The sequence below is a fragment of the Liolophura sinensis genome, chromosome 12 (assembly GCF_032854445.1).
Source record: "Liolophura sinensis isolate JHLJ2023 chromosome 12, CUHK_Ljap_v2, whole genome shotgun sequence".
Lineage (NCBI taxonomy): Eukaryota > Metazoa > Mollusca > Polyplacophora > Chitonida > Chitonidae > Liolophura > Liolophura sinensis.
In genome coordinates, this window is record NC_088306.1 from 19,029,642 (window position 1) to 19,055,242 (window position 25,601).

The 25,601-nt window shown below is 38.4% G+C and overlaps 1 protein-coding gene across 1 annotated transcript in view; it reads right to left on the minus strand.

The window, feature by feature from the left end:
* Positions 1-5,741: 5,741 nt before the first annotated feature.
* LOC135479390 (cytoplasmic protein NCK2-like) overlaps positions 5,742-25,601 on the minus strand; it is a 30,242-nt gene continuing 10,382 nt past the window's right edge. Inside the window, exons 2-3 of the mRNA XM_064759215.1 lie at positions 13,153-14,188; positions 5,742-7,361 (exon numbers count right to left, since the gene is read on the minus strand). Of these exons, the coding sequence (XP_064615285.1) occupies positions 7,155-7,361; positions 13,153-14,169 (1,224 nt within the window). The 5' untranslated portion in view covers positions 14,170-14,188 and the 3' untranslated portion in view covers positions 5,742-7,154. The remainder of the gene's footprint in view (positions 7,362-13,152; positions 14,189-25,601) is intronic.

The following is a 25,601-nucleotide window of genomic DNA, read 5'->3' on the forward strand; positions in this document are numbered from 1 at the left end:
GTGGAACAGCATTGGGGGTGACAAAATCACACAATGATCTGAAAAGCTGGGAACCACAAGCTTAACATCCACCAAGCTTCAATGAAAATATCACGAAACTTTTCAGAGAGGAAACCACTGGCTGCATTGGAAGAAACCATGGGCTGATCGAGAAGAAATTATCACAAATGGATTTCAACCCAGTGACCATAACAGATTTGTTACTACAAAGTCGAAGACAAAACAAGTGAAATGTTGAGTGTATGTAACATTTATTTCTTATGCATATGAGGATGATTTATATATATATATATGTATCTATATCAAGACGTATATATATATATACATATATATATATATATATATATATATATATATATATACATGAAAGCTTCAATTGTTTCTCACAAAATTCCGACATCATCATTCCAACAAGGGCAGGGTTGTAGTATATAGTACAAGTAGTTTGATACATATTAGGGCAATAAATAAACAGTGCAACAGCATTACGTCCCCTGTATAATCCATGCAATACAACTACAACACTGCACTTGCATTCTATATGCACTTCAATAACTTATTTATAAAGACAGGCATTAAGACATCCTTAGAACACAGCAGAGTCAGCAAATAAAGATGACTGAGGTTAAAACAAGCAACTACCGGGACATATTTGATGTATAGATTAATGATTTGCCTTGCTCATAACTTGATTACAAAATGTGTCTCGGGCTACTTTCACAGATTGCCATTAGCACTGGCATGTTGACAGATTGTTCATTTATACAGTACACGAGTGTATTCTACGTCACTGATATGCCTGACAACAAGTCCTGCAGTGATGCACTATACCACTTCACATAATAGACCCACTGTCAGGGAAATATGATAGGCCTACTGGTAGGAATTCAATCAGATGGCTGGATTCACACAACCAATTTTACTTGTCAAGGATGTGCCTTTTCTAAATGTTCCCAATACAAAACCGGTCTTCTGGTAACAATATCACTCAGCAAATAAAAGATGATTAGATGGCTTCAAATCGGTAAAGGGTGGTGGAAGGGTGTAATGAGAGTCTGGATACTCGAACATACGTAAACATATGCAAGGCTTTTTTTGTTGTTGTTGCTTCAGTTCACTGAGTACCGTATTTCACCCAAAAATTCACACACAGAAGATAGAATTTGTAGAGGCAAATACATGTTATAAAATATTGCTCTTAGAGTAGAAACTTTTATTTTTGTCGTATAATGTAATCATACCTTGAAGGTAAACTTAAAAACACCTAACAAGAATAGGGTTATTTTCACTTCATAACTTTTCTACGTCAGATAAAATTAGACAACACTGGCTTCCAGACACAGAACTGTTGCAATCTCCGTGATTGCAAACCTGAGTTTTGAACTCCTAGTCTCAGTGGTGAGAATTATAATTTTTTTGTCATAGAGTTAGGATAAGAATTCCTAGAGGTGGTGACACAAATTACACTTGTTTCCTAATCGCAACAGCTGGTAGTCACACTCACATAAAAATTGCAATTAGGATTAGGCCAAAATAATGATCAGAAAAGCAAGCAGGAGACACAGTTTGTAATCAGTTAGATTTCTTCCAATGCATGCAACAAGGAAAATTATCCATAACAACACACAGCCTATTCCCAGAATTTGAAAATTACAGAAGCAAAGGGATGTCCTTTCCCTCTAATTCTGGCCAGAAAAGGTGTCATGCAACACAGGGATGTCATGCCACAATGGGACATTAATGTACTAATAGCATTGCAAAACTGGAAACGACACAGTGCATTTCTCCATACTGATATTATTAAATTTAGCAGCAATAACAATTGAGCTCCTGTGATTAACAAACAAACAAACAAACAAAAAAAAAAAAAAAAAAAAAAAAAAAAAAAGAGAAAGATTTATCATAAATTGTATGAATTCCACTCACTCCCATTTTAAATGAAACCTTTCTTTCTCCCTCACATAACACTATTTTCAAGAGTTGGATTTTTCACTCTTAGATCTTCTACAGTAACACAACCCAGTTCAATATTGAGCATGTTTGTTGTTTGCCAGTTGACAGATTTCAACCACACCAGAGTTGTGTAGAGTTAAGATGCTAACACTGGCAAAGTTGATAAAGTGTGTTACTATTCTTATCAATCTGAATTAAAGACTGACATGTCAAGCTCATACAGCTTCCCTGACAAGCTCATACCGCTTCTCTGACAAGCTCAGGCTTCTCTGAATACTGTCACTGTGGAAGCTTGTGTGTGTTTTTTGTGAACTTTTGTTAACTTAAATTATACAGTAGCTTAACTATTACAAACATATGAACACCACCAAATTATATTGGCAATAGTTCAAAAAAACCAAACACTGTCAGTCTTCCAAGAGATAAGAAATAATGAATGAAATAACAAGTAAGGCAATGCATACAAAAACAAAAAAAAAAAAAATGCGCGCCATTTTGAATAATTTATGATTTAACAAAAATCAAAATTTTCCCAAGAAAGTTACATGTACTTGATACATGAAAATTTAGAGGTTAATCTTCTGTCAATAAAATATTTAAAAGCAATCCAAACTTATTACTTTAAATTAAAATCCTGGATCCATAAAAAACAAACAATAAGTGAAAAAGCAAAAGATTTAGGTGGAAGCTAGTTTATGTTCTTTTTGCTTTGTGTACTGGAATATACTAGGGGAACTTCAACTGAAACATTAAACTTCAAAGTATAACAAAACTGGTGCACTTTGATAGCCATAAAGACAGGTGATTTGCAATAACTGGTGAGCAAAAATAACACAAAAGAAACTTCAACTTACTGAAACTGGAAAACAAAACAAATAGTGCAAAAATGAATCTTTTTTTGTTGTTTTTTTTTTTTAACTAATAAACTATAGTTAAACCGATGTTATGACAACACAATCTTATCAATGCACAAAATGATGAATGACAACTCTACAAATGTTCATATAAATTATTTTACAAAATAGAAAATTGGCAACAGATGTCTAAACTAAGTAAACGCCTTCTTCAACTCAGTAGTCAAAAAAAAAAACACAAACCTTATTTCATTCTAATAACTTTGTTATTTCGTTACTTTAAAACTTCCAAAGACAATCTTTTGTGACCTGCAGTACATACACAAATATATATATGCATCAGCACTATATGAAGTCTGTATCAAGACAGCACAAAAATAAAGGCCTCGTAAAACATTGTGAGTCTTGAAAAACTTGCATAGAGCAGTCCCGCAGTCAGGGACTACACGAGAAAAAAAAAAAAAAAAAAAAACACAGACAAAAAAAAACATTAAAGCTTAAAAATTCCTTACATGTTATAGCTATATCATGCATCACTCAATGGAACACTCATGATTAACTATCTTCAATCTATCAAGCTAATCTACGTCGAATTGTTATCTTACACATACCATATTTGTACACAGCAACTTTCCATGTAACAGCCATCAATGAAGATCTGCAACCTCTGTGGTCATCATGGGCTACATGGGCTACATTCCCTATAACCCAGCATCCCAATGTTCAGGGGCCATTAGAATCATGGGTATATATACATATATATATATCTATATATATATATATGTATATATACATACACAGATTTCAACCATGAAAATAAATACTATAGTACAAATCACATTGTTTTTGTGCTTACCATAATCTAAATGCGTTATGATTCAGAGTAATGGACTTATCCAAAAATGACATGCATCACCACATTCTGGTTACATGGTCTTTGTGGATTACTTCCCCTCTATTAGAAATACCTGTAGAGAGTATTCTCCCTTGATTTGCTCATCTGCTGTCAGAGACAATGATTCTCTGTAAACATGTAGAAGAGATCTGAGCTAGAAACTGTGTATTAACAAGCTGCAAGATTGTTAATTGTTAAATTTGTTAAATTCACAATATATTATTCATGAACTTCTAGCTGAGTACAAGGCTGGCGTTTTGGCTTTCAAGCAGTCCTGACAAGTAATTAATTTTAACTCTGTAAAATTAGCCACAGAATACGAAGTTCGCATACACCTATGTGTGAATTGGACAGAGTAGTTTTACTAAATGCTGCATTAGTGAGACAATTTATCATAACATCAATATAGATATAGATTGATGAACACATTCAAATAAGTGGAAAACCCTAAAAAATATGCCATTGAAGAAAGCTTACAGCTTGCCCGGACTAATCGCAAGGGTGATGAAATGGTCTTACACATGAAGGAAAAACACAATTTTAGTTCCTTGAAATTTTGAATAACCGATAATATGTGATAAACACACACGGAGTATATAAAAAAAAAATATATATATATATTTCAATACATTTTGTAGGCTGTATAACAAAGTAATCTCCTTCAAGAAAAAATGATGATTCTATGTATCTCAAAGCAAATAGATAGAAATCAACAAATCAAGGTAACAGGTAGAATAACATCTCTACTGAGGAAGATTACACTGGAAGTACAGCCCAACAAACACCAGTTATATCAGGAAATTCCTGAATAATGTTTACTCCTTGTCCACATTTGACAACACCTATGAAAGATGGTTCTACGTCACACAGAGACGGAAAGAACAGCCTAAGAAACTAAATGGTATTTGAAAAACTTTCGAGTTTTACATTTGCCTTATTAACTTGTAAAGCAGGTCAATCTCACAGGACAAATCAGTTAATTAGAAATTTTTTAAAGTTATTTTGGGGTCAGCAATTTTTCTTCTTCTTGCAGATCTTTTTTTCATGCAAATATATAAAAAATGCTACAGTTTGGCAGTCCAGAAAATGTATTTCAATGTGTGTCCAAAATTTAAATAAATTAAATTTTTTTGTTTGGGGTTTTATGTCATACTCCTGACTACATATATTTCAACAATACTTGTACTACATTTCTTTGATGTTATAAAACATAAATAATTACAAAGAATTACTTGTAAAAATTACACCTGTCTTCACTATTAGTTAAGCAAATGTACAGAGAAAGCAGAGTAAAGGTTGAATTAATTTCTCCTGTTCTTCTCCTAGAATTTATCACCTCCATAGAGGAATTTCAAGATGGAACTCTTTAGTTGTTAAAGGTAAAAACAGTTCTAGGCAACCTTTGCTGACATTATTTACTGATCTTTTACCTCACTGTGTTCCAGAGGCACAAACAATACTTTTTTCCCCTAAAAACTTCTCACATGTTCAGCTTCTCACTTTTTCCTATTGCTCCTCTGCTCAAAGTAACTTTTTGTAAAACTTTTTTCAGATGCCCATGTTATAGTAAATGCAATCAGTAATAGTTGACTAACATTTTTGACAGGTCACACGATACAGTTGGACTTTTTACCTTTAGTGATCAAAGAGTTCTAACTCGGAACTCCCCGATTTGAGCTCTTCCACTAACAGAATCTCTTACTAGCCTATCGAAACTTTAGAAAGATCTTCCAAAAGACTTTCTGAGTCTCCTAATTCCAGAAGCTGTCCATCAAGTTGATCTGAGTAATAGTGCCAATCAAAAATGTTAAAGTACTCAAAATTATCATCACAGAATTTCTTGAATATTTGCGAACAACTAAAACAGCAGACAAGATCTAAAATTAACACTTTGACCTCTTTTTTTTTCATTTACAAGCCAAATACAAAGAATTGAATGTGGCTCATTATATCAGAGGAGTTTGACATTCCAAAGATTGCACACAAAACAAAAAAAAAAAAAAGAGAAGAAATACAGACAAAATAGTACTGTATACCTGTAACGCAGAAGCTTGAAAATATCCGATTTTACCTTCTCTATTGAAGCTGAACGCCATTCTCTGATTTTGACTCACTGTACATCCTGGAAAGTTTATATTTCTGTTGCCAAGCTATTAGAAACAGGCTGAGTCATGACAACAAAGAATGAGTTACATGAAATGCACCAGATACATGCATTTTATGTTGAATAGTCTAAAGCCGATTTTCGATACATTTTTACACTTTGTTGCAATTTTAGTAATCACCTGGGAAAATAAAGGTGACAACAGCAGGTCAGAGTCTCAATCAATGAAGTAAAACATGCGCTGCCACGTATAACAGAGCTGTGAAATTTTCACACATGAACATATACCTGTACCTCTGTAGAATTTGCAACAATTGCACAAGGGGCTAATTTAGAGTAGGCTTTCACACGCATGGCAAAAAATCACTGTTTTCTTTTTTTTTAACGAATTTTCATAGTCTTTTAACTTCAATTTCACGGATACATGCTCGTTGTCAGACTGGAAAGTTAGAACCATGTCTCGGTAACTTTTTTATTCAAAATTTTTTTAAAATTTTCTTGTCACGCCAATGAAAATATCCCCTCCTGAATAAAGAAGTGAGCTTGATGAACCAGTCTACTTCAGCTCGAGATTCTGACCTGCCTCTGACATCGCGTTCATAAACAAGACAAATTTCAGATATTAAGCAAGGGAAATCACAGCTTTTGATCATCTTTCAGGTGTTTCAAATGAAAGGATTTTCGTTCTCTCACTAAGCCAAGGCAAACAGGTTGAGATACCTCTAGGTATCCCAAACCAATATGGAGATTCTGAAAGTGAACTGTTAATGGCAATGGTATGAAAGATGGTTATAAAGTTAAACACAAAAACAATCACTTTATTACACCTACTTCCAGAGAAACTTAAACCCAACTATATATCAAGTTCAAAACTTTTTTTATCCAAAAATAAGACGGTTTGTAGTTTTGTAAAGATCAAATTTAAAACACAGCAGATGTTGAATGCTGACAGATGGAAATTCCACCTCACAAATTCTCAAACTGGTTCCAGTAAGAACTAAATGGAAAGTTGATTTTGTTGACAATTTGTATGCAACTGAAAGCTTTAGGAGTATGGACAGCTTTAGTAAAAAGGAACACTTTCTTCTGTGGAGTCATAAAACGGCACAATAATGTCAGACTTGGACAATATATACATGCATGTAAAAAAAATGACATGACTGCAGCTGAGTAGATATACACACGTTAACACGATGGATATTTCCATCTGACTAGTAGAAGAGTGACACGAAGGGGCATAACTCCTGCTTGACAAGGGCCTCCTGATCTTGGGTTGATTGTCCACTTGTTAATGGACTTTGGTGAACTGTGGACAGCTTGACAGGAAAACCCCCAAGGAACACACTGGTCAGAACTCCGCTGGGTACACAAATGCTTTGACCAGAAACAATTTTTCATGATCTTGTTTATAAATAGGATGCTTCTTGTAGTGCTCTATAAGGTCTTCTAGAGATGGGAATGTCTGCTGCCCAATTTGGTAACGTCCGTCACTTATTTGAACACGAAAGTGTTTGTTTCTATTGGGCGCTTTCAATACCACTGTAAAATGGCCAACCTGAAATGTACAAAGAGAATTCAATCAGTATTAAACATGTAATGACTGAAAGAGTCAACAGATAAACTTGTACATGTGCATGCTGTAACAATTACAGTAAATGTGCCAAGTTCTTTGGGCAACGGGTTTTGTAGTTCTATCATAAGGAATGATGTTCATATTTTGCTTACTTCCACATGTAGGTCTTTGATTGCCACGCAAGGCATCAAGGATGAAGGTGTACAATTTTTGAATCTTTGGTCTGACCTGACCTGGGTGTGAACCATCAGGCCTCGAACGCGGTATCGTCCCAAGAAGGTGCCTGACAAACCTACTGATGTACAGACCAAGACAAACTAATGCCTAAGGATTGTAATCTGCTGTGAAATAAAGTGGTTGGCTTTCAATGGAAATCATTTAAACCGCTTGGACCAATACGGTCGTTGTGAGTTCGTCCAGCTCATGCTGGTTTCCTCTCCAGCCGTAAGTGGAAAGGTCTGTCAGCAACCTGCAGATGGCCATGGGTTTCCCCTGGACTCTGCCCGTTTTTCTCCCCCAATTATGCTGGCCACCGTCATAAAAGTGAAATATTCTTGAGTATGACATAAAACACCAATCAAATACATAAATAAATAAAAATTAATTTATTAAATAAATTTAAACTGCTTGGCCAGGGAAGATCCAGTAACACTGAACACATGTACAGCCCTAAAATAAATCCATTTTATGAAATGAAGGAAACCATACAGATCCTGCTACACAGAAACCCTAAAACTGTGCTTACTGTCACATGTGGTATACATATACATGTAACATAAAATGTACCTATACTCACAAACTTCAACACTCAAAAGTTTTAATTAGGCTTTTGCTAAAAGTTTTTTTTTTCTTTCTATCTCTCTCCCTTTGCCGACTGCTTGAAAGGGATACAGAATCGATTCTAATTGGCTGGTGTGAGAAATAGGTAAGTCCACACTATACAGTGTACCTAGACTTAGCTGAATTTTAGATATGGTAGATTTATCCAAAGGGGACCAAGGCTGCATGGTTTAAACAAGGAAACCCCATCACCACTGTCAGCGAGTCAGTTTCCATTCTGTATCCCTTTAAATTTCCTATCTCTTTCATTAACCAGAACAAAAACTAGTTCCCTTAGTGACCAGCCATATTTCTATGACAGGGTTCTTTTTTTTTTTTTTAAGGATGACACTGTGTGGCAGTTACAAGCCACCAGATTTTCTGCATATTTACAACTGACCAAAATTCTGTCAGACTCAAACATACAAACATTACTTGGTCATTACTTTCAAGCACATTACATATGTGCTTGAAATCAACATACAGTACTCCAATGAATTATGACCTTGCTTGCTTAGGATTTTCTCAAGGGGCAAGTGAACGTACAGGACATCTTCATCTAGCGAATTACATACCTACTTTCAGATGCATTTTCAACCCAAAGGTACTACATCATAAAGTCAATTCAAAACGGCCTCCTACACGTACATGTACATTGTACATTGTACTTTAAGTATTGGCCATACTGTCTAATGTATTTATTTATTTGATTGTTGTTTTACCCCGTACTCAAGAATATTTCACTTATGCGGCCAGCATTATAGTGATAAGAAACCGGGCAGAACACAGGGGGAACCCTCGACCATCCGCAGGTTGCTGGCAGACCTTCCCACGTACGGCCGAAGAGTTGTACGCTGCATTGCAAATGCTTCCAAAAAGTAGTTTTGACATCGTAATCCTTACTCCAGACCACGTTCAACACACAGGGTTTTGATTGCAGGTGACATCGTAATCGTTACTCAAGACTACGTTCTACAAAAAAGGTTTTGATTGCAGATGACATGGTAATTATTACTCAAGACTACGTTCTACGAACAGGGTTTTGATTGCAGATGACATTGTAATTGTTACTCAAGACTACGTTCTCCACACAGGGTTTTGATTGCAGATGACATGGTAATTATTACTCAAGACTACGTTCTACGAACAGGGTTTTGATTGCAGATGACATGGTCATTGTTACTCAAGACTACGTTCTCCACACAGGGTTTTGATTGCAGGTGACATTGTAATTGTTACTCAAGACTACGTTCTCCAAACAGGGTTTTGATTGCAGATGACATGGTAATTGTTACTCAAGACTACCTTCTCCACACAGGGTTTTGATTGCAGATGACATGGTCATTGTTACTCAAGACTACGTTCTCCACACAGGGTTTTGATTGCAGGTGACATTGTAATTGTTACTCAAGACTATGTTCTACACACAGGGTTTTGATTGCAGATAACTTAAGTTTTTACCTGACCCAACTTGCCATCTTTCTAGGCATAAAATGTATTAGGAAATACAAATAATATCTCTTGACTTTAACAGCCCAATACTGAATAGCATGATGACCAGGTGACCTCAACCAAACACCATACTAAAGATCTGTACACATGTACAACTACATACATGAAGAAATGGAAATACTACATTTCACCTTATAATTCACCAAAAAAGTGCACTTTGGAAGCAAATGAACAACTTTGTAAATAGTACTTTTGGTTCTAAAACTTGCATTTTCCAGAAAGATAACACCCCAACCTCCTAACAAACTTCAAAAGGCCAATAGAGCTCCAACACCCAGGAAAATCAGTCGTGAACGAAACATTACACGTACGTGTAGGAGAAACACAGCGACCCCTGAACACTAGTTTTCAGGGGTCACTCACACATAGGCTTCTTAGCATCGTGTACACTTACACTGTAACTTACTACCATGGCAACCAGTACTGTATTCATAACGACGTCATGGCAGTAACATAAAAAGGCTTGTAAAATAGCTACTGTAATTCTTCAACCTTTTTTGCACATTCAGAAGGCATTACTTCATGTAGACCACAGGTTTAGCCAGGGGGTGGTCTCGGTGTCTTTGAGACACCCTATTCTGACAAAATTAACATGGGAGAGATAGGGAAAATAGGAGAAAACTGGAAATGAGACGATCTCTGTTTCAAATTCTGGCTAAATCTACGGTGTACACTGGTAAAGTTATACTCTTTCTGAAACCTTGAAATTGGCCAATCCAACCAATGTAGTTTTATCTCCAAAACCAAATTAAAATTGTGCATGAATTGTAACGAAAGTTGCTGTTTGGTATACAAAGAGGAAGCAAGCGTGTTTTGATCTTTAGTCACAGTCATGCTTATCAAAGCCCAAGTACAGAGAAAATATGACACCTTCCACATTGCACTTTAAGTAGGGAGGTCACCCTGTTGTTTATGTGGAAACATAAATGCACATGTAGCAAGCTCACTACTGTCACATTTACATGTAGTTACATTGTGAGTAGCCGCTCCCATAACAAAAACTTGCTGGATATTTGAAGTGTCACCTGCACTCTGCTCGTCCATGAGGTTAGGCCTTTTTAAGAACCATTGGTTCAAATCACAAAACAAATGATTTCACTTCCCAAAATAGAGAAGCTGGAATTTGACTGGACGAAGAGGATTAGCAGGAAAAGGGCATTACTGATTCCTGCTGATTTACAATGTACGTGCACATGTACATGTAATCATTACAAAAGTGACAAGTCAGCATAAGGGGTGGCTACTACATGCAGATCTGCTGTCATTAAGGTTGGAAACATGTCAAACGCATATTTAGTCAGTTAGCCCACCACGCAAAACTTCTTGAGGTTTGATATAAATCACTGAAGTTTATAATTTAAACACAATCTCAACTTAAAATTAATTACAGGTGTGCAATTTTCGCCAATGTGGCTGACCTGATCAGAATTTTTTTCTAGCCTTTTTGACAATTATATAGTGATAACAAAATTCACAGCTTGAAAACTCAAAGCAAAGCAGTGAATCAATCCAACCAAAAAAACATAAAAACCATCGCAGTGAGGTAAAACAGACAAAAATAGCCAGGGTTTAAGAGCTTGCAGATTTTGTGTATGCTTGGAAATGCATTTTTAGCCATTTTAAGCTATTTCTATGCATAATACAAAATGTATGTATCACTGACACTTAACAAGGAGTTAGTCCTACAAAGTAAACTTACTTATCAATAACATGACTCCAGTCAACTGATTTTCTAGAAGCTCTGAAATCGTTTAGAAATTTCTGAGTGCTGGCTATGAAACGAATGAATCAGTGACATCTTAAATGTGAAGTACAAATTTAATAATACATGTATCAGAAAGAAATCATCTGATTTTTTTCTAACTTTTGCCCATTTGATTTTTTTAGTCCTTCTGATGGAGACCCTGTATCCATCCCCGTCGAGTTACTAACAGTAAATGATAAATTTTGCCCACAAACTTGGAAAGTGTATCCCATGATTCACTGCGTGGACTGTGGCTGACTGGGGCGCCATGGGAAAGCATCTGGAGTGGTCAGGGGATTATATGGACAGTTCCCGAATATAATAAACAAGCTCACGCTTCTCTGGGTAGTCAGTCTATGCTCCTACCACCAACAGTTCATGTTTTCTTCAGGATAATTATGATGAATTTAGTACATATATGCTTTCTTCACAACAGATGCACCTTGATTGTTTTATGATCGCCCTTTTGTGATGAATGAGAATTCGGGAGAAAACTCCCTGGAGATTGCAAGAGCCTGACCACCCAGTACTTTTACACATGTGGAGTGGCATGTCAAATACGTGTATCTCTCAAAATGCAGAGCTCTTCATGTATAAAGGTATAACAGAGCTTAGCACCCCTGAATCCTTTGTTGCAAACTACCAGCAGATGATGTCACACTGTGTTTACAGCGACAACTTAAAATCAGTAGGGTATCCACATGTCTGTTATACCAGTCGACGGCAAGATTTTTGCCGACAACAGGCAAAAAAATCATCTCACCTGTCGACTGCGATACATAAATCACACCTGGGAAAATGTGCACACCGGTAATCATAAAACATGCACTTTATTTCGATATATAGACAGTCAGTGTTTTGTGAACTTCTAACATGTCAACAACACGGACAAATCTTGTCTAACTCCCGATATGCTGGGCTCACACACAGTGCTACCGAAAAGGGGTCAAACGTAGTCCTGGTAGATTTCGGAAACCTTGCTTTGAGTATTTTTTCTGTGTTTAATGGAAGGTTCCCGACTTCAAATGGGAGGGAAGCGACAGGTAACTCTTCTGCAGTAGGAGGACAGTCCCGATTGTTATGAAACAAAATGTGACATACTTCAATGAAATTATACAAAATGTTGGTGACAGATATTTCTCAGCGAAATCCATCTGTACCTGAAATACATGTGTACAAATATTTGTTGTGTAATGTGGGCTCTGAAGAGACAACCGTTCAAAAGATAATGCTGCTACCCGATTAATAGTACGTTCACTGTTTCAAGGTTTGCAGTGTACACTGTAGCATTTGTACATAGTTTGTTTGGCATGGCCATGAATCGAGACAGCGTTTGCAATTTATAGGTTTGTAATAGTCATCGTCTGACTTCATACTTCCTCCTGTTTAATTCATGAGTATAACCATAAATGCACATGGGCTGGTCGGGAGGCCTGTACTCGCTGTCAGTGCCTTGACCCCCTGCGTCGTGGATTAGAGACCACAGCTGCCATGCAGGGTACTGGAACGGGGGCGGGGCTAATCATCCACTTCTATCATCTTAACGCTAACTCATGTGCAAAAGGTTATGACACAGAAACCGACAGGTGAAACTTTATGTCATTTACAGTACGTGTAAGGTGAGAAAGATTTCCCACCAGCTTACATCTGTGAAAAAAAAACAACAAAAATCAAAAAATGAAAAAATTGGTCACTTACACTAGTTTCACTGTCTCTAATAAGGAAATCCCCATCTTCTGCATATTTGCTGAGAATTTCTTCACACTGTGCTCGAGTAATTTTCCCATAATACCAATCTTTCTCAGCCAAGGGGCCAGAAACCCTAAACTGTCCCTTGTCACCAACTCGTACGGCACCGAGTGACGATGTGTTAGACAAGCTACTAGCTGAATGGGACTGGGGCGTACTCGCTGTCTCTGTGGTAAAACTCTCTGTTTCAGTCTCTTCAACAATTTGCACATAATTTCTCGGCACAAGGCCCACTTCCCCACGAGTGTTCCTTGCTTTCCACCAGTCTGGGTCCTCGCGAGGTTTTTCTAGAATTTCTAACCTTTCGTCTTTCTCAAAATTAAGTTCTTCAGGATTTGAGCTAGAAAAAGGGTACAAAGTCACAGCAGTCTCTATGAGTGGAGGGACCCCGGAACATGCATAGGTAACTGCTGCCGTTGAGTACATTCCTGTATCATTGTCCTCGATTTCTGGCTCGACATAGTTTGATGGGAACCAGCCCACTTGGTTATGTGCCTCTTTCCGCCCTCTCCACCAACCGTCACTCGACTTCTCCAACACAGTAACTCTCTCACCCTTTACAAGGCTTAGTTCGTCTGGCTGTCGGGCTTCATAGTTAAATTTGGTAATATGGGGAATAGGTTCACAAGGGAGACTATCCACGTTGTTCGTGGAGTCTTTCATAACACTAGTATTACCATTTCGGGCGATGGGCGGGGTCATGCCTGTTTTCGAGTCCGCAGCTTTGCTGTTGCTGCGGGCAATCGTTCCACGCAGTCGATCTAAAATCGACTGCTTCTGTTTTTTCACGTAATTTGACGGGACATAGCCAGACTCGTTGCGCGCATTCTGCACTTTCCACCAGTCCTTGCTATCATCCAGTAGTGTGAGGCGCTCATTTTTCTTGATGTCCAGTTCTTGAGCGTTTTCGGCCTTGTAATCCCATTTGGCGATGACTGTCCCCACCTCGGCCATCTTTGGTTTCATACTATACGATAAGCATCACCTGGTAAAATATAACCACAAATAAATTTTTAAATATGTAGGTATTTCCAAGACAGAATTATTGGCTATTTTTCAGACCAGAAAAGAAAATTTGAACTTGCCATCCTACAGTACCAGTAGATGCTAACCAACCTGACAAGTCTCAATGCATTCAAAGCAACCATTTTTTCACTTTCTATTTCACAACCTCACTACTACACATACCATACACAAGAGTTAAACTTTAACAAAAGGGATGGGAAGGGAACAGGAAGAACTGAGGAAAGCCTTACATCCCACCATGTACATGTACATCCTCTTGATCACAACACCTTGTACATGTACATCCTCTTGATCACTACACCTTGTACATGTACATCCTCTTGATCACTAGACCTTGTACATTTATATCCTCTTGATCACTAAACCTTGTACATGTATATCCCCTTGATCACTACACCTTGTACATGTATATCCTCTTGATCACTACACTTTGTACATGTACATCCTCTTGATCACTACACCTTGTATATGTACATCCTCTTGATCACTACACCTTGTACATGTACACGTAAGTTTTAATATCAAATATTGTAATTCTTCAAAAATTTTCACGTTTGCCAGCTGTTCATATCCTGCAAACATTACTCTGCAAAGACTTTGCATAAGTTTTGTATCTGAAACCAAATGAAAAAAGTGCCTAAATCTCACTGAAAGTTGCTCTTTCATGTGTGAAAAGGTTGAGGAATTAGGGTACGTGACAAGTTTAGCCCTAAAAGTACAATGACAGAAAGGGACAGATTATAAATGCGAAAGATATTTTCGGATTACATAGAAATAAACAAGTTATTTTCCTTAATGCTTGCCTGAAAACTGACTACCAATTATTTGCTGATCTTCATGTGCAGTATATACATCAAAGTTGCAATGTCCTTTTGAAAGAAATCTCTCCTACAAATGAACCTTCTCGTTTGAATTAAATTACAACAAATATCTGATTCATCAATCATGGGATGAGAAAAATTATTGGCCACGAAGATGACTATCCACAGGAAATGGATACGAGGACAGAGACAATGTGCACTTGCCCAGTCATAATAGCACACTATACAATATATATATATATATATGCATGTATATATGCATGTATGAGCTAGGCCTGTCAAGCTGAGAGCATTGGGTTAGCCAGAGCTACCTGGTGCTAATTGGACACCCAGTTTTCTGCACCATTTACATGGGAGCGATAGGAGAAAATGAAATCTGAACACCCCACTATAACAAATGGCCTCAGAAAGTGATGTTTGGACACCGTCTTTCACATTTCTGGCTAACCCCCTCAATGAGATTACCATAACAAGTATGTGTGTGTGTATGTGTGTACATGTAGTGATCATGAACGCATGTGTCGTAGTACAGGCCTGCAAATCAGTGGTCTGGGAAACAGATTACCGGATGCCACCAGACAACACAGCCATTTCACCATTATTGTGTCTCTCCTATAGATCTCAGGGGTAGAAATTTTTTTTTAAAAATGCAAGTCACAGACAGACTTTTTTGTATCTGTCACCTACAGGTATCTACCAGTCCCCATCAGTCTGGGTTTTAGAAAGTACGTACTGTGCTAGCGCTACCGATCCCCGTTGTTGCATTTTCCCATATTCCAGTTTGGCGACATTATTTTTCGTCAACATCGCCACCTTGGCTAAGTAATACGAGTCTACCGTGTTACGACAATATTTGGTTTCAGTAGCATTTTCCTTTTTATTCAATATTCTGTTGCGACCGGGACTTCTGCACAGTTGATCGTCAAAAACAAAACTTACTTGCTGGAGTTCAGTCTGTACATGTGTACGCATGTGCTTCCCATTCAAGGTAAACAACTGACGAAAAGCATTCCGTCTGTGTGCGTTCAGATTTATGTGTGTGTCTTGAGTTACTCCCCTTTACATCTGTGACACCAGGCGCACTTCTCTAGCGGGAAAAGTTAGCAATGCGGTCCAAAACCGAACACTTCTGGGAGATCGGAAGAGGACGGGACTATAAATATTTACTTCATATTTTATTATTTACTTATTTGGCTGGCATTTCAAGCTGTACTCAAAAAGATTTCATTTATATGACGGTGACCAGCAACTCGCATCGACCGCATTGGTGAGAGACTAATGAGTCGTGACACTTCAATTTTTGGTTTATTCATTGCTCTGCACTGCCTGTCCTCTAGTTCACCTTGACTAGCACTTGTTGACGGTGTTCGTTCCGTCATAGCTGTGGACTCCTGCGAAAAAGCTTTAGGGAAAGCATATCTAATGCTATCTAACGATCTTGCAGATCTAATTTTCTCGTTGCTATGATAACAGAAATGCCTTCTTTAACGTTGAAGGTATGTTTGGTCTTGGAATTAAAAGTGAAAACGGGGTAGGTTTGTTGCCGACAGCCTTGTCCACCAAATTATGACCAAACAGTGTTGACGTGTTTGGGCTGAAAATGACGAAGTGTTGAGATAACATTTTGATTATGGGAATGCCAAGTAAATATACAGGCTTCACAAACATAGACGTGCATGGATATTGACTTAAACATGATTGTAAGCTTACTGAGCCTACCTAATGATGCGACAGGTGAATCTTTTGTGACCTGTCGTCGACGTAAATTGCCTGTCGCCAACAATTAGACAGGCGTTATTTCGACCAATGGATCTGCCTAGTTACATGTGACAGTCTGGGACCTTGTTCAAGTGTTGAGGCTGTTACTAGAGAGACTAGATAATTACCTGTTACCAAACCAATTTTGTCTGAAGTCCACAATTCAATATTTTTGCATATTATTAAATTATGTCTAGTATTTAACGCCTGCATAAAAAATGAATAAATTTTATCGATTTAATGCACATATTTAATCTGGATAAAGGTTTTAGACCAAAGCATGTTTGGGACACCTAATGTGCTCTTCTCAGTCAATAGGTATGTAAATGTAACAGGAATATTTAGTTTCTTTTTTTTTTTGCATGGTTAGTCCATCTTATGAAAATATTCATATCTTTACTTTTCCAAATTGATTGGGAGAGAAATGCAATTCTTTGCTTTTAGCACTACCAATATCTGTTCTAAAAATTAGATGTTAGGTAGGTATGCTGGGTTCACACACCTGGTAATTTGAGGAAAATGTTCAGAAATGTTTTTACTTTCTTGCTAAGGCCTGTATTGGAGCAGTTTATTTATATATGTTTCCTTCTGTGACTTGAAACATACATACAATCAATCTCCAATGTTGAATTTGTGCACATACATGAAATATTTGTGCATGTCAACGGGATCAACGTTGACATGCATGCAACGTTAGACATCAAATACACTGTATTTAATCACCTGTAATCAGCAAGGAGGTTTAATATGTCAGGTATCATTGTACAAAAAACTCTGAATCATCTGCACAATCCAATCGATTTTCAATATATGTATAGGTCACCATGTGTTACGGCCAAGTCCAGAACTGGATTTCAGATACATGTAAGTTGTTGGCATCTGAGTTACGCGCACGTGCACAAGCCTTTACTTCCACTAGGACGACATCTTCTGAGTACAGAGCTACTTTTGCCAGAAGCAGCACTCATTACAACTTCTGAGTTACACACATGATGTATTACAAATCCTTCCTCATTGTACTTGTGCAAGAAGGCTTGTAGACTCACAGAATTGACCTTCAGAGAAATTTACAGGAAAAATAGCGTATAAATAAGCCCAGGCCTTCGAATCTGAAGCATGCCTAACACACTCCCATGCCTAACACACTCCCATGTCTAACATACTCCCATGCCTAACACACCCCCGAAACAAGTCTAGGTGTGCTAGTAACACAGTCAAGACACACCTGACAAATTCAAAAATCTGGAGAGAATGAATTTAAGTAATGTATGCAAATCACTCTCCTGGTCTTTCATGCGGGGTGTGATAATTATATGCTAGATCAAAAACAAAAAAGAAGTCCTGCAAACCTATTCGTACTGATTGGTGTTTTACACTGTGCTCAAGAATATTTCACTTATGCGACAGCAAACAGTGATATGGTAGGTGGAAACCGGACAGGGCCTGGGACGAAAGCCATACCCATTTGCAGCTTCATCAATTATGACGCCTCACAAACATACCTCATTGGGCTTGTACAGGAAGGGCTGTACAGTAATTACTACAATCACTATGATGATTTTCACATTACCGGTATGAACCTATGTTTATGTGTACATATACATGCAGGGGCTACAATATTACAGCATTTAGCGCAGACTGACCCACATTTGTCCCTACATAATTTGGTCAAGAGAGGCCCAGTGCTGTCAGAGGAGGGTCACCGCCTTCCAATCACTCTGTGTGCCCAGACTAAACACAGCGATCTGTATACACGCATGTGTTGCCTGCAAGAATGTCAAGTATCCCATTGATTTACATTCCCCTGTGAGGTACAGGACTTTATACTATGTGCAACCTTCCCTGAAACAAGTCTTGGAGAAAGAACTTGAATTCAGAACACCCAATTCAGTTGTACTGTGACATATACAAATAGGACTAAATCTGGTTTCACTTTCAAAATGGGCAATGCACATACTGTAAATCTTCAACCCTTTATACCTTTACAGCCCCTTTTTCAGTGGAATTTATGCATATAATAATTGTGAAAATGATGGCAAAAATTTGTCCACAAAAATGCAAGTACTTTCTATGTATTGGCTGCAGAGCTGGTTGAAAAGGTTATATATTTATTTATTTGATTGGTGTTTTACGCCGTACTCAGGAATATTTCACTTATACGATGACGGCCAGCATTATGGTGGGAGGAAACCGGGCACAGCCTGGGAGAAACCCACAACCATCTGCAGGTTGCTGGCAGACCTTCCGACTTATGGCCGGAGAGGAGGGTTGAAGAATTAGGGTATACATTCTTACAATAGAACAAAGGACTGATTTATTTGATCATTGTAATGTTTAACATCATCACGGAGAATTTCCACTTGGTGGTCAGTTTAATGGGTTGAGGAATCCTGAGTGCCAGTGGTCAAGAGAAATTTGAAACATACGTGCATATGTACGGATTACCAAATTAATAGCACATGTGGCCTATGGGAATGAATAGAATAAATGTGACAACAAAACACAAAGCTTAACTGGTATTCAAATGGGGATTCTAAATCATATCAAGTTTAAATACATGTAGTTTAGATCTCAAGAACATTCAGAGGCCTTTGTAATGAAAAGTCTGGACAAGGAAAATCTAAGTATTGGATTGGGAAGTATTTTGATCAAAACGATCATTTGGTGTACATGTACCCATAATGTAGTGTTTTCTCCCAGTTGTTGATATGTCACATGTCATAAACTAAACATCCTGTTTACTACCAGATGAAACTTCAATGTACCATACTGTAATTCTTCAATCTCTTCCCATGTTTGCCAGGTGTTTATTCAAGCATATTCTGAAGGCATTATTCTGTGTTGACTGATAAAAATTGTACTTTTTGTGAAGCCCTGATATCCAACCAATGTAACTTTGTCTCAAAACACATAAATTGCACTGAAAGTTGCCCTTTTATATGTGAAAAGGTCGAGGAAATAGCATAAGTATGGGTTAAAACAGAAAAATGTTCTTATTTTCATTTTCCACTTCTTTGGTACATATGTTTATGATTAATAAGCTCAAAATATGCACTCACTTTATCTAATCCTTGAGTCATGATGTAGCAGAAACTAATCTAATTCTGTGAAACCATCCACTAGGGAAAGAGAGGGAAATTCCCGACAGCAGGCTGAGTCGGAGGAGATAGCTGCAGGAGTGCAGGAAATGCAACCAGACAGTAATACAGCATGACAGGAAATGAAATAATTTGCCAAACACAGGGGAAGTTTGATGGCCACTGAAGCTTAGAGTTCTGCTAGCAATTCTACAACTTTAATTGAACATCCTAGCTGTGTAACTGTCAATAGAGAAATTCCTTTGACATAAATTTATAATCTATCAAACCCTCCAAAACAGCCAACCCCATCATCTGTACTGCGTCAATCTCCTGCCAGTGCTGGTGTTTCCACCCCCTGACTGTGAACTGCTCAGTGGACTAGCTGATGGCTGCCTGGCTTGCTGTCAGAGTACATGGATCAGTACCAGAGTGACTCACAATGCTGGTATGTTGTTAGTACCTCACAGCCTGTATTTATGTCCCCCCCACCCACCACCTTCCCTTCCAAACATCTCTGGTTCTACTGCCCTAATCCTCTCTCCCCACTCACACAACACAACACAGGCACCAGTCCACTAGGATCATTGGCTCCCCGTTTACAGGCTAGACCATTTGTAAACCTAATCAGTACTAGGAAAACACAAGCTCTGCACACATGTTTGCTCTGTTTACCAATATTATACCCCTATTAAGCCCTGTCCTTGCTAGCTTTCTGATAGGATCTGAATAACTCCTATGTCTATATCATATCATGTACACAAATGGCTTACTACATTACACATACATGTACCACCAGTGCTTCCCCAACATATACTCATGGCCTCCTGCTCCACCAAAGATGATCACACAATGTATGCATCTACATAGTGGGATTCCCTATCTAGTGGCCCTGAAAGTGAAACCAGGTGATGACCACATGGGAGCCAAATGAAAGTTTCTGACTCTCAAGTACATATATGGACAAATTTAACAGGACCTGATTTCTTCCTCTTTTGTTTAAATGTTTCAGTCTGTAAATGTAGATTACAGGCTTGATATTAACACCTGCCTACCTCTACAGGAATAATTACAATTGGTCAAGAGGGATGTACAATTGAACAAGAGCGCTGTAGAAATGGACAAGAGGGATGTACAACTGGACCTGAGGATTGTACGACTGGACAAGAGGGCTGTACAACTGGACCAAAGGATTGTACAACTGGACAAGAGGGCTGTACAACTGGACCAAAGGAATGTACAACTGGACAAGAGGGCTGTACAACCAGATAAGAGGGTTGTATAACTGGTCAAGAGGGATATACAACTGAACAAGAGCACTGTAGAAATGGACAAGAAGGCTGTACAACTGGACCAGAGGATTGTACAACTGGACAAGAGGGCTGTACAACTGGACCAGAGGATTGTACAACTGGACCAGAGGATTGTACAACTGGACCAGAGGATTGTACAACTGGACCAGAGGGTTGTACAACTGGACCAGAGGATTGTACAACTGGACAAGAGGGCTGTACAACTGGTCAAGAGGGCTGTACAACTGGTCAAGAGGGATCTACAACTGAACAAGAGGGCTGTAAAAATGGGCAAGAGGACTGTACAACTGGACCAGAGGGCTGTACAACTGGACAAGAAGGCTGTACAGAATTTTGCACAGTGGCCATCTTGTTGTCTCCACCAAGCAATGATGTTTATATAAGACTTGTGTTTAAAGGCATACAAGAGTTTTTCACTCGTATATAACAGTGAATGGTCAGGTTCTCGGGTAGAGGTCATAACACCTTGCTAGGTACATGGACTTTCACTCAGATTTTACGTGAGAATCTGCAGGCTATGAAATTTGGCATGAATGAAAGAATCGTTCGCCTGTCAGTTATGTGGAGTGTAATTGTGCAGACCAGTAAATCGGTTACGCTGATCTGTCCCCTGGAGTGCTGTAACAAATACAGCACTTGAACTGCGTAGCTCTCAACGGGTACATTAGAGTTTCTCACACAAGGCTACCATCAGCGTATGATATCACAACAGCTACCACAAAATAGAACTCGTGTCAGTTTAATACTTGTCCGTTGGCAAAAAAACAAGCACTGATACGACTCTGAACGAAAGCAGTCATTTGGTGTTGTGATGCTGCAATGTGCTCTATTGAGTTTGAGCTCAATGCCATTATGCACTAAAATGTATGCAGTCACCAGTAAACCATTTTATCAGACAGGGATGGTGAGCTGTGCTGGCGCTACTGATTGCCATTTGCGCATTTTGCCATCATCATTTCAGTTTTGCAAAAGTATTTTCCGATAACGTCACCACCATGGCGAATAAGAATCATCCCACCGTGTTACAAGAAAAATTGGTTTCAGAGGGATTTTCCTTTTCATTCAATATTGTGTCAGGGCTGGGTCTTCTGCACTGTTCATCATCAAACCGAAACTTATGGAACTTCAGTCTGTACTTATTAACATGTGCGCTTAGTAGTCAAGGGAAATAACCGAGGAAAAGCATCCAGTGTGTGCGTTTACATGTATGCGTGTGTATTGTTACCTTTTTGGCTTTACACCTGAAACACCGCATGTAGTCCTCAAGCGGGGAAAGTGTATGTTGTCTAAAGCAGCGAACTACTTTGAGGGGACAGGACAGACTGGGGCTGTAACTATTGACTTCATATTTTATTATTCATTTATTTGACTGGTGTTTCTTTATTCAGCCAGTCTGAGCTCTAGGAACTCACAGCGACCACACTGGTGAGAGAGTCGTGCAGGGCTTTTTTTTTTTTATTACTTCACTGCTTTGCTTTGACTTTTCAGGTTGTGAATTTTGTTATGACTACATAATTGTCAAAATGGCTAAAAAAATTCTGACCAGGTTAGCCACATTGGCGAATAGGTAAAAAAGGATAGTTCTGGCATAGGTGAGGGTTCCACAAGCCAGTCTGATACTACACACACTACAAGCAGGAACTGTAAAAGTAGTTATTAATCATCAAGAAAATAAAATACTCAGGAATATAACACATGCTGGTCTGGCCTTGAAAGCATGTGATTCTCAGCGTGTGTGACAAATAGGTTTTATAGAGGTTGGATGTTTTATCCAACTTGAACCATGCTGATTACCATTCATGCTGTGAGCCCCCCCCCCCCCCCCAAACCATGTAGCCATTGTGCTATCCAAGGATCCGCTGAACATGTATGATGGCGGACTGTACTGCAATACAACCACTTTCAAACGCAAATTAATAGGCTTTACCGAAGTTAAAGTAAAAGGAAGGAAAAAATCTGCTAGGAAGTACTGTACCTGACTTTATTAAACACATGTTCACGTAACCCATTTGTGGGATTGGTCTGTTCTTGTGTCATGGCGAAACCTAACGATCGCATATTCAAGGCTTAAAACCCGTAACCGATTCTTTGGTTATGTCAACCACCCAAATTTCACGGCCTGATTTCTCAAATTTCTGGGATGTCATTGGTCAAGCTATGTTAAGGATGGTTTCTCTTCATATGTATGTCTGGTATCACTTGCAGAGTTGATAAATATTACGATGATACTGCACCATACTAATTTTCTTTAACCTTGCCCTTGTACAAAACTCCACTGTGATGCTATCACTTTTGCTGCTGCAGCACATTCATCAAAGGTAGACACATTCGTCCGCTGGCTATAGAAACTGCTGTTTCTTCTCTGACCATACATTGTGGTTCATGCACATGTCTGCATGTCTAACCCTGGATCAGCCCCCACTCACCAACTGCTACTCCACTACTCCCCCCCCCCCCCCTCTCCCACCCATAGCTGACAGATCCTGCCAAGTAAACTAGACTGGCCAACTGGACTGTGGACACAAACCACCACAGCACTATGATCAACTGCTGGAAGAGCAGAAAGATGACGAGAGATAAGGTAGTAGCAGGGCTAAGCCTACCTCTGTGTGTGCTCGAGTGTGTGTGTGGGGGGGGGGGGGGGAGGGAGGCAGGATTTGTGTCTAGATTATATGTGGATACCAGGTAATGTTTTGGCTTTCAGTTCTCCCAGAGTATATCCGACTTCAATAAATGCACTTTGGGCATTTGGACGATTGACTGGATAAAAAAATAAATGTGGAATTAAGTTTTAAACATACTTCAAAAAATGAGGGACTCCCACTCCCACGGGGTTTAGCAGAAATGTACAAGAGGGTGTCCAAGCATTCGTGTTTTAGGCCATTCTGTTATAGCAGGGTGTCCACATTTCATTTTTTCTATCTCTCCCATGTTAAATGTGCTGAAAACAGGGTGTCCAAATAGCACCAGCTGGCAAACCATATGCCCCTCCCCCACCCCAAGACTAATTCACTATTTACACTGCCAGAAGATTGACTGCAAAACAGTCCACACCCCCAGTCTAAATCACCAGTGAAAATATGCAAAGAGAAGAAATAAAACCAATTTCAAGACCCTACTAACTGGGGTCTTTTGGGGAGCTCTGGAGGTTTAAATTGTGACAGATTTTTCTCAACACAACAACTGATAGGCATTTCAAGATTCCTAAATGTGGATATTGAAATTTTACCAGTCTTCTACATGAATGAATCTTTATTCTCATCCTAACCTTGCAATGTCGAAACATTTTCTCTCCACTCAAGTGTAAACCACAGCCAAACAGTCTCTTCTGTAAAAGCATGCCTCCGCCAAAAATAACCGCATCATTAATTACGTATAATTATGTATTGCCTACAATCCAGTGGAGAACACAATGTAACAGCCTAGAACAATCTCCATCAACAGAGCATAAAATACCTGATTCATGCAAACAGTCACAGCACAAAGCCCATGTAATTCAATAATACTGACAGAACCATTAATATTTCTACCAGCGACAAATCGAGTTACATGTATTAACATTCCCTCAAGATTACCTAAAAAAAAGGCAGAAGATTAATTTCCCAACAGTTCAATGCACATCCAACCCAGTCTTGTTGGAATCTCGGATTCTGGTATTTAACACAAATGTTCCAAGTATGAGCTGATGATTTTAGCACTGTATTGTTTTTTTTGTCTTTTCTTCTCTTTTTTTTTTTGGTAATTTTTTGTTACAGCCAGCAATCACAATATCAATATGCTCGAATCAGGAAAAAAAATCACATGTAATACCCGTTGCGCCTAACAAATATTTGTCATAGACAGTGTTGAAATAAAATTAGTTCAAAGTAATACAACTGGTATCTTTCACCTTTCCTTCATGTGGCTGAACATAAATTGCAGACAAATTAGTCAGGCTTGAATTAACATGCAACACACCATTAAATTGCATGCATAACAGGGAAATACAGAAAACCACATTGTACCTATACACTGAATCTACCTGTGTGCATAAAACTGAAGTCTAGCCAACAACTGCCTAATATAGGCTAGCTACATGAAAATAAAGTACTGTAATTCTTCTAATTTTGGAAACACCTGGTCTGTTACTTTTATGCAATGAATATGCATATGTAACAGGAATGCATAGTTTCTCTTTTCTCACATGGTTAGAGCATCTTTACTTTTACACAACAACAAAAAAAAAAACTGACACACAAATGTAATTTTTGCTTTCAGCACTAGTACTGTAATTCTTCAACCTTATTGCATGTTTGGAAGGTGTTTATTCAAGCCAATTCTGAGGGCATTATTCTGTGTTGACTGATAAAATTAATCTTTCTTGTGAACCCCTGAAATTGGCCAATACAACCAATGTAGCTTTG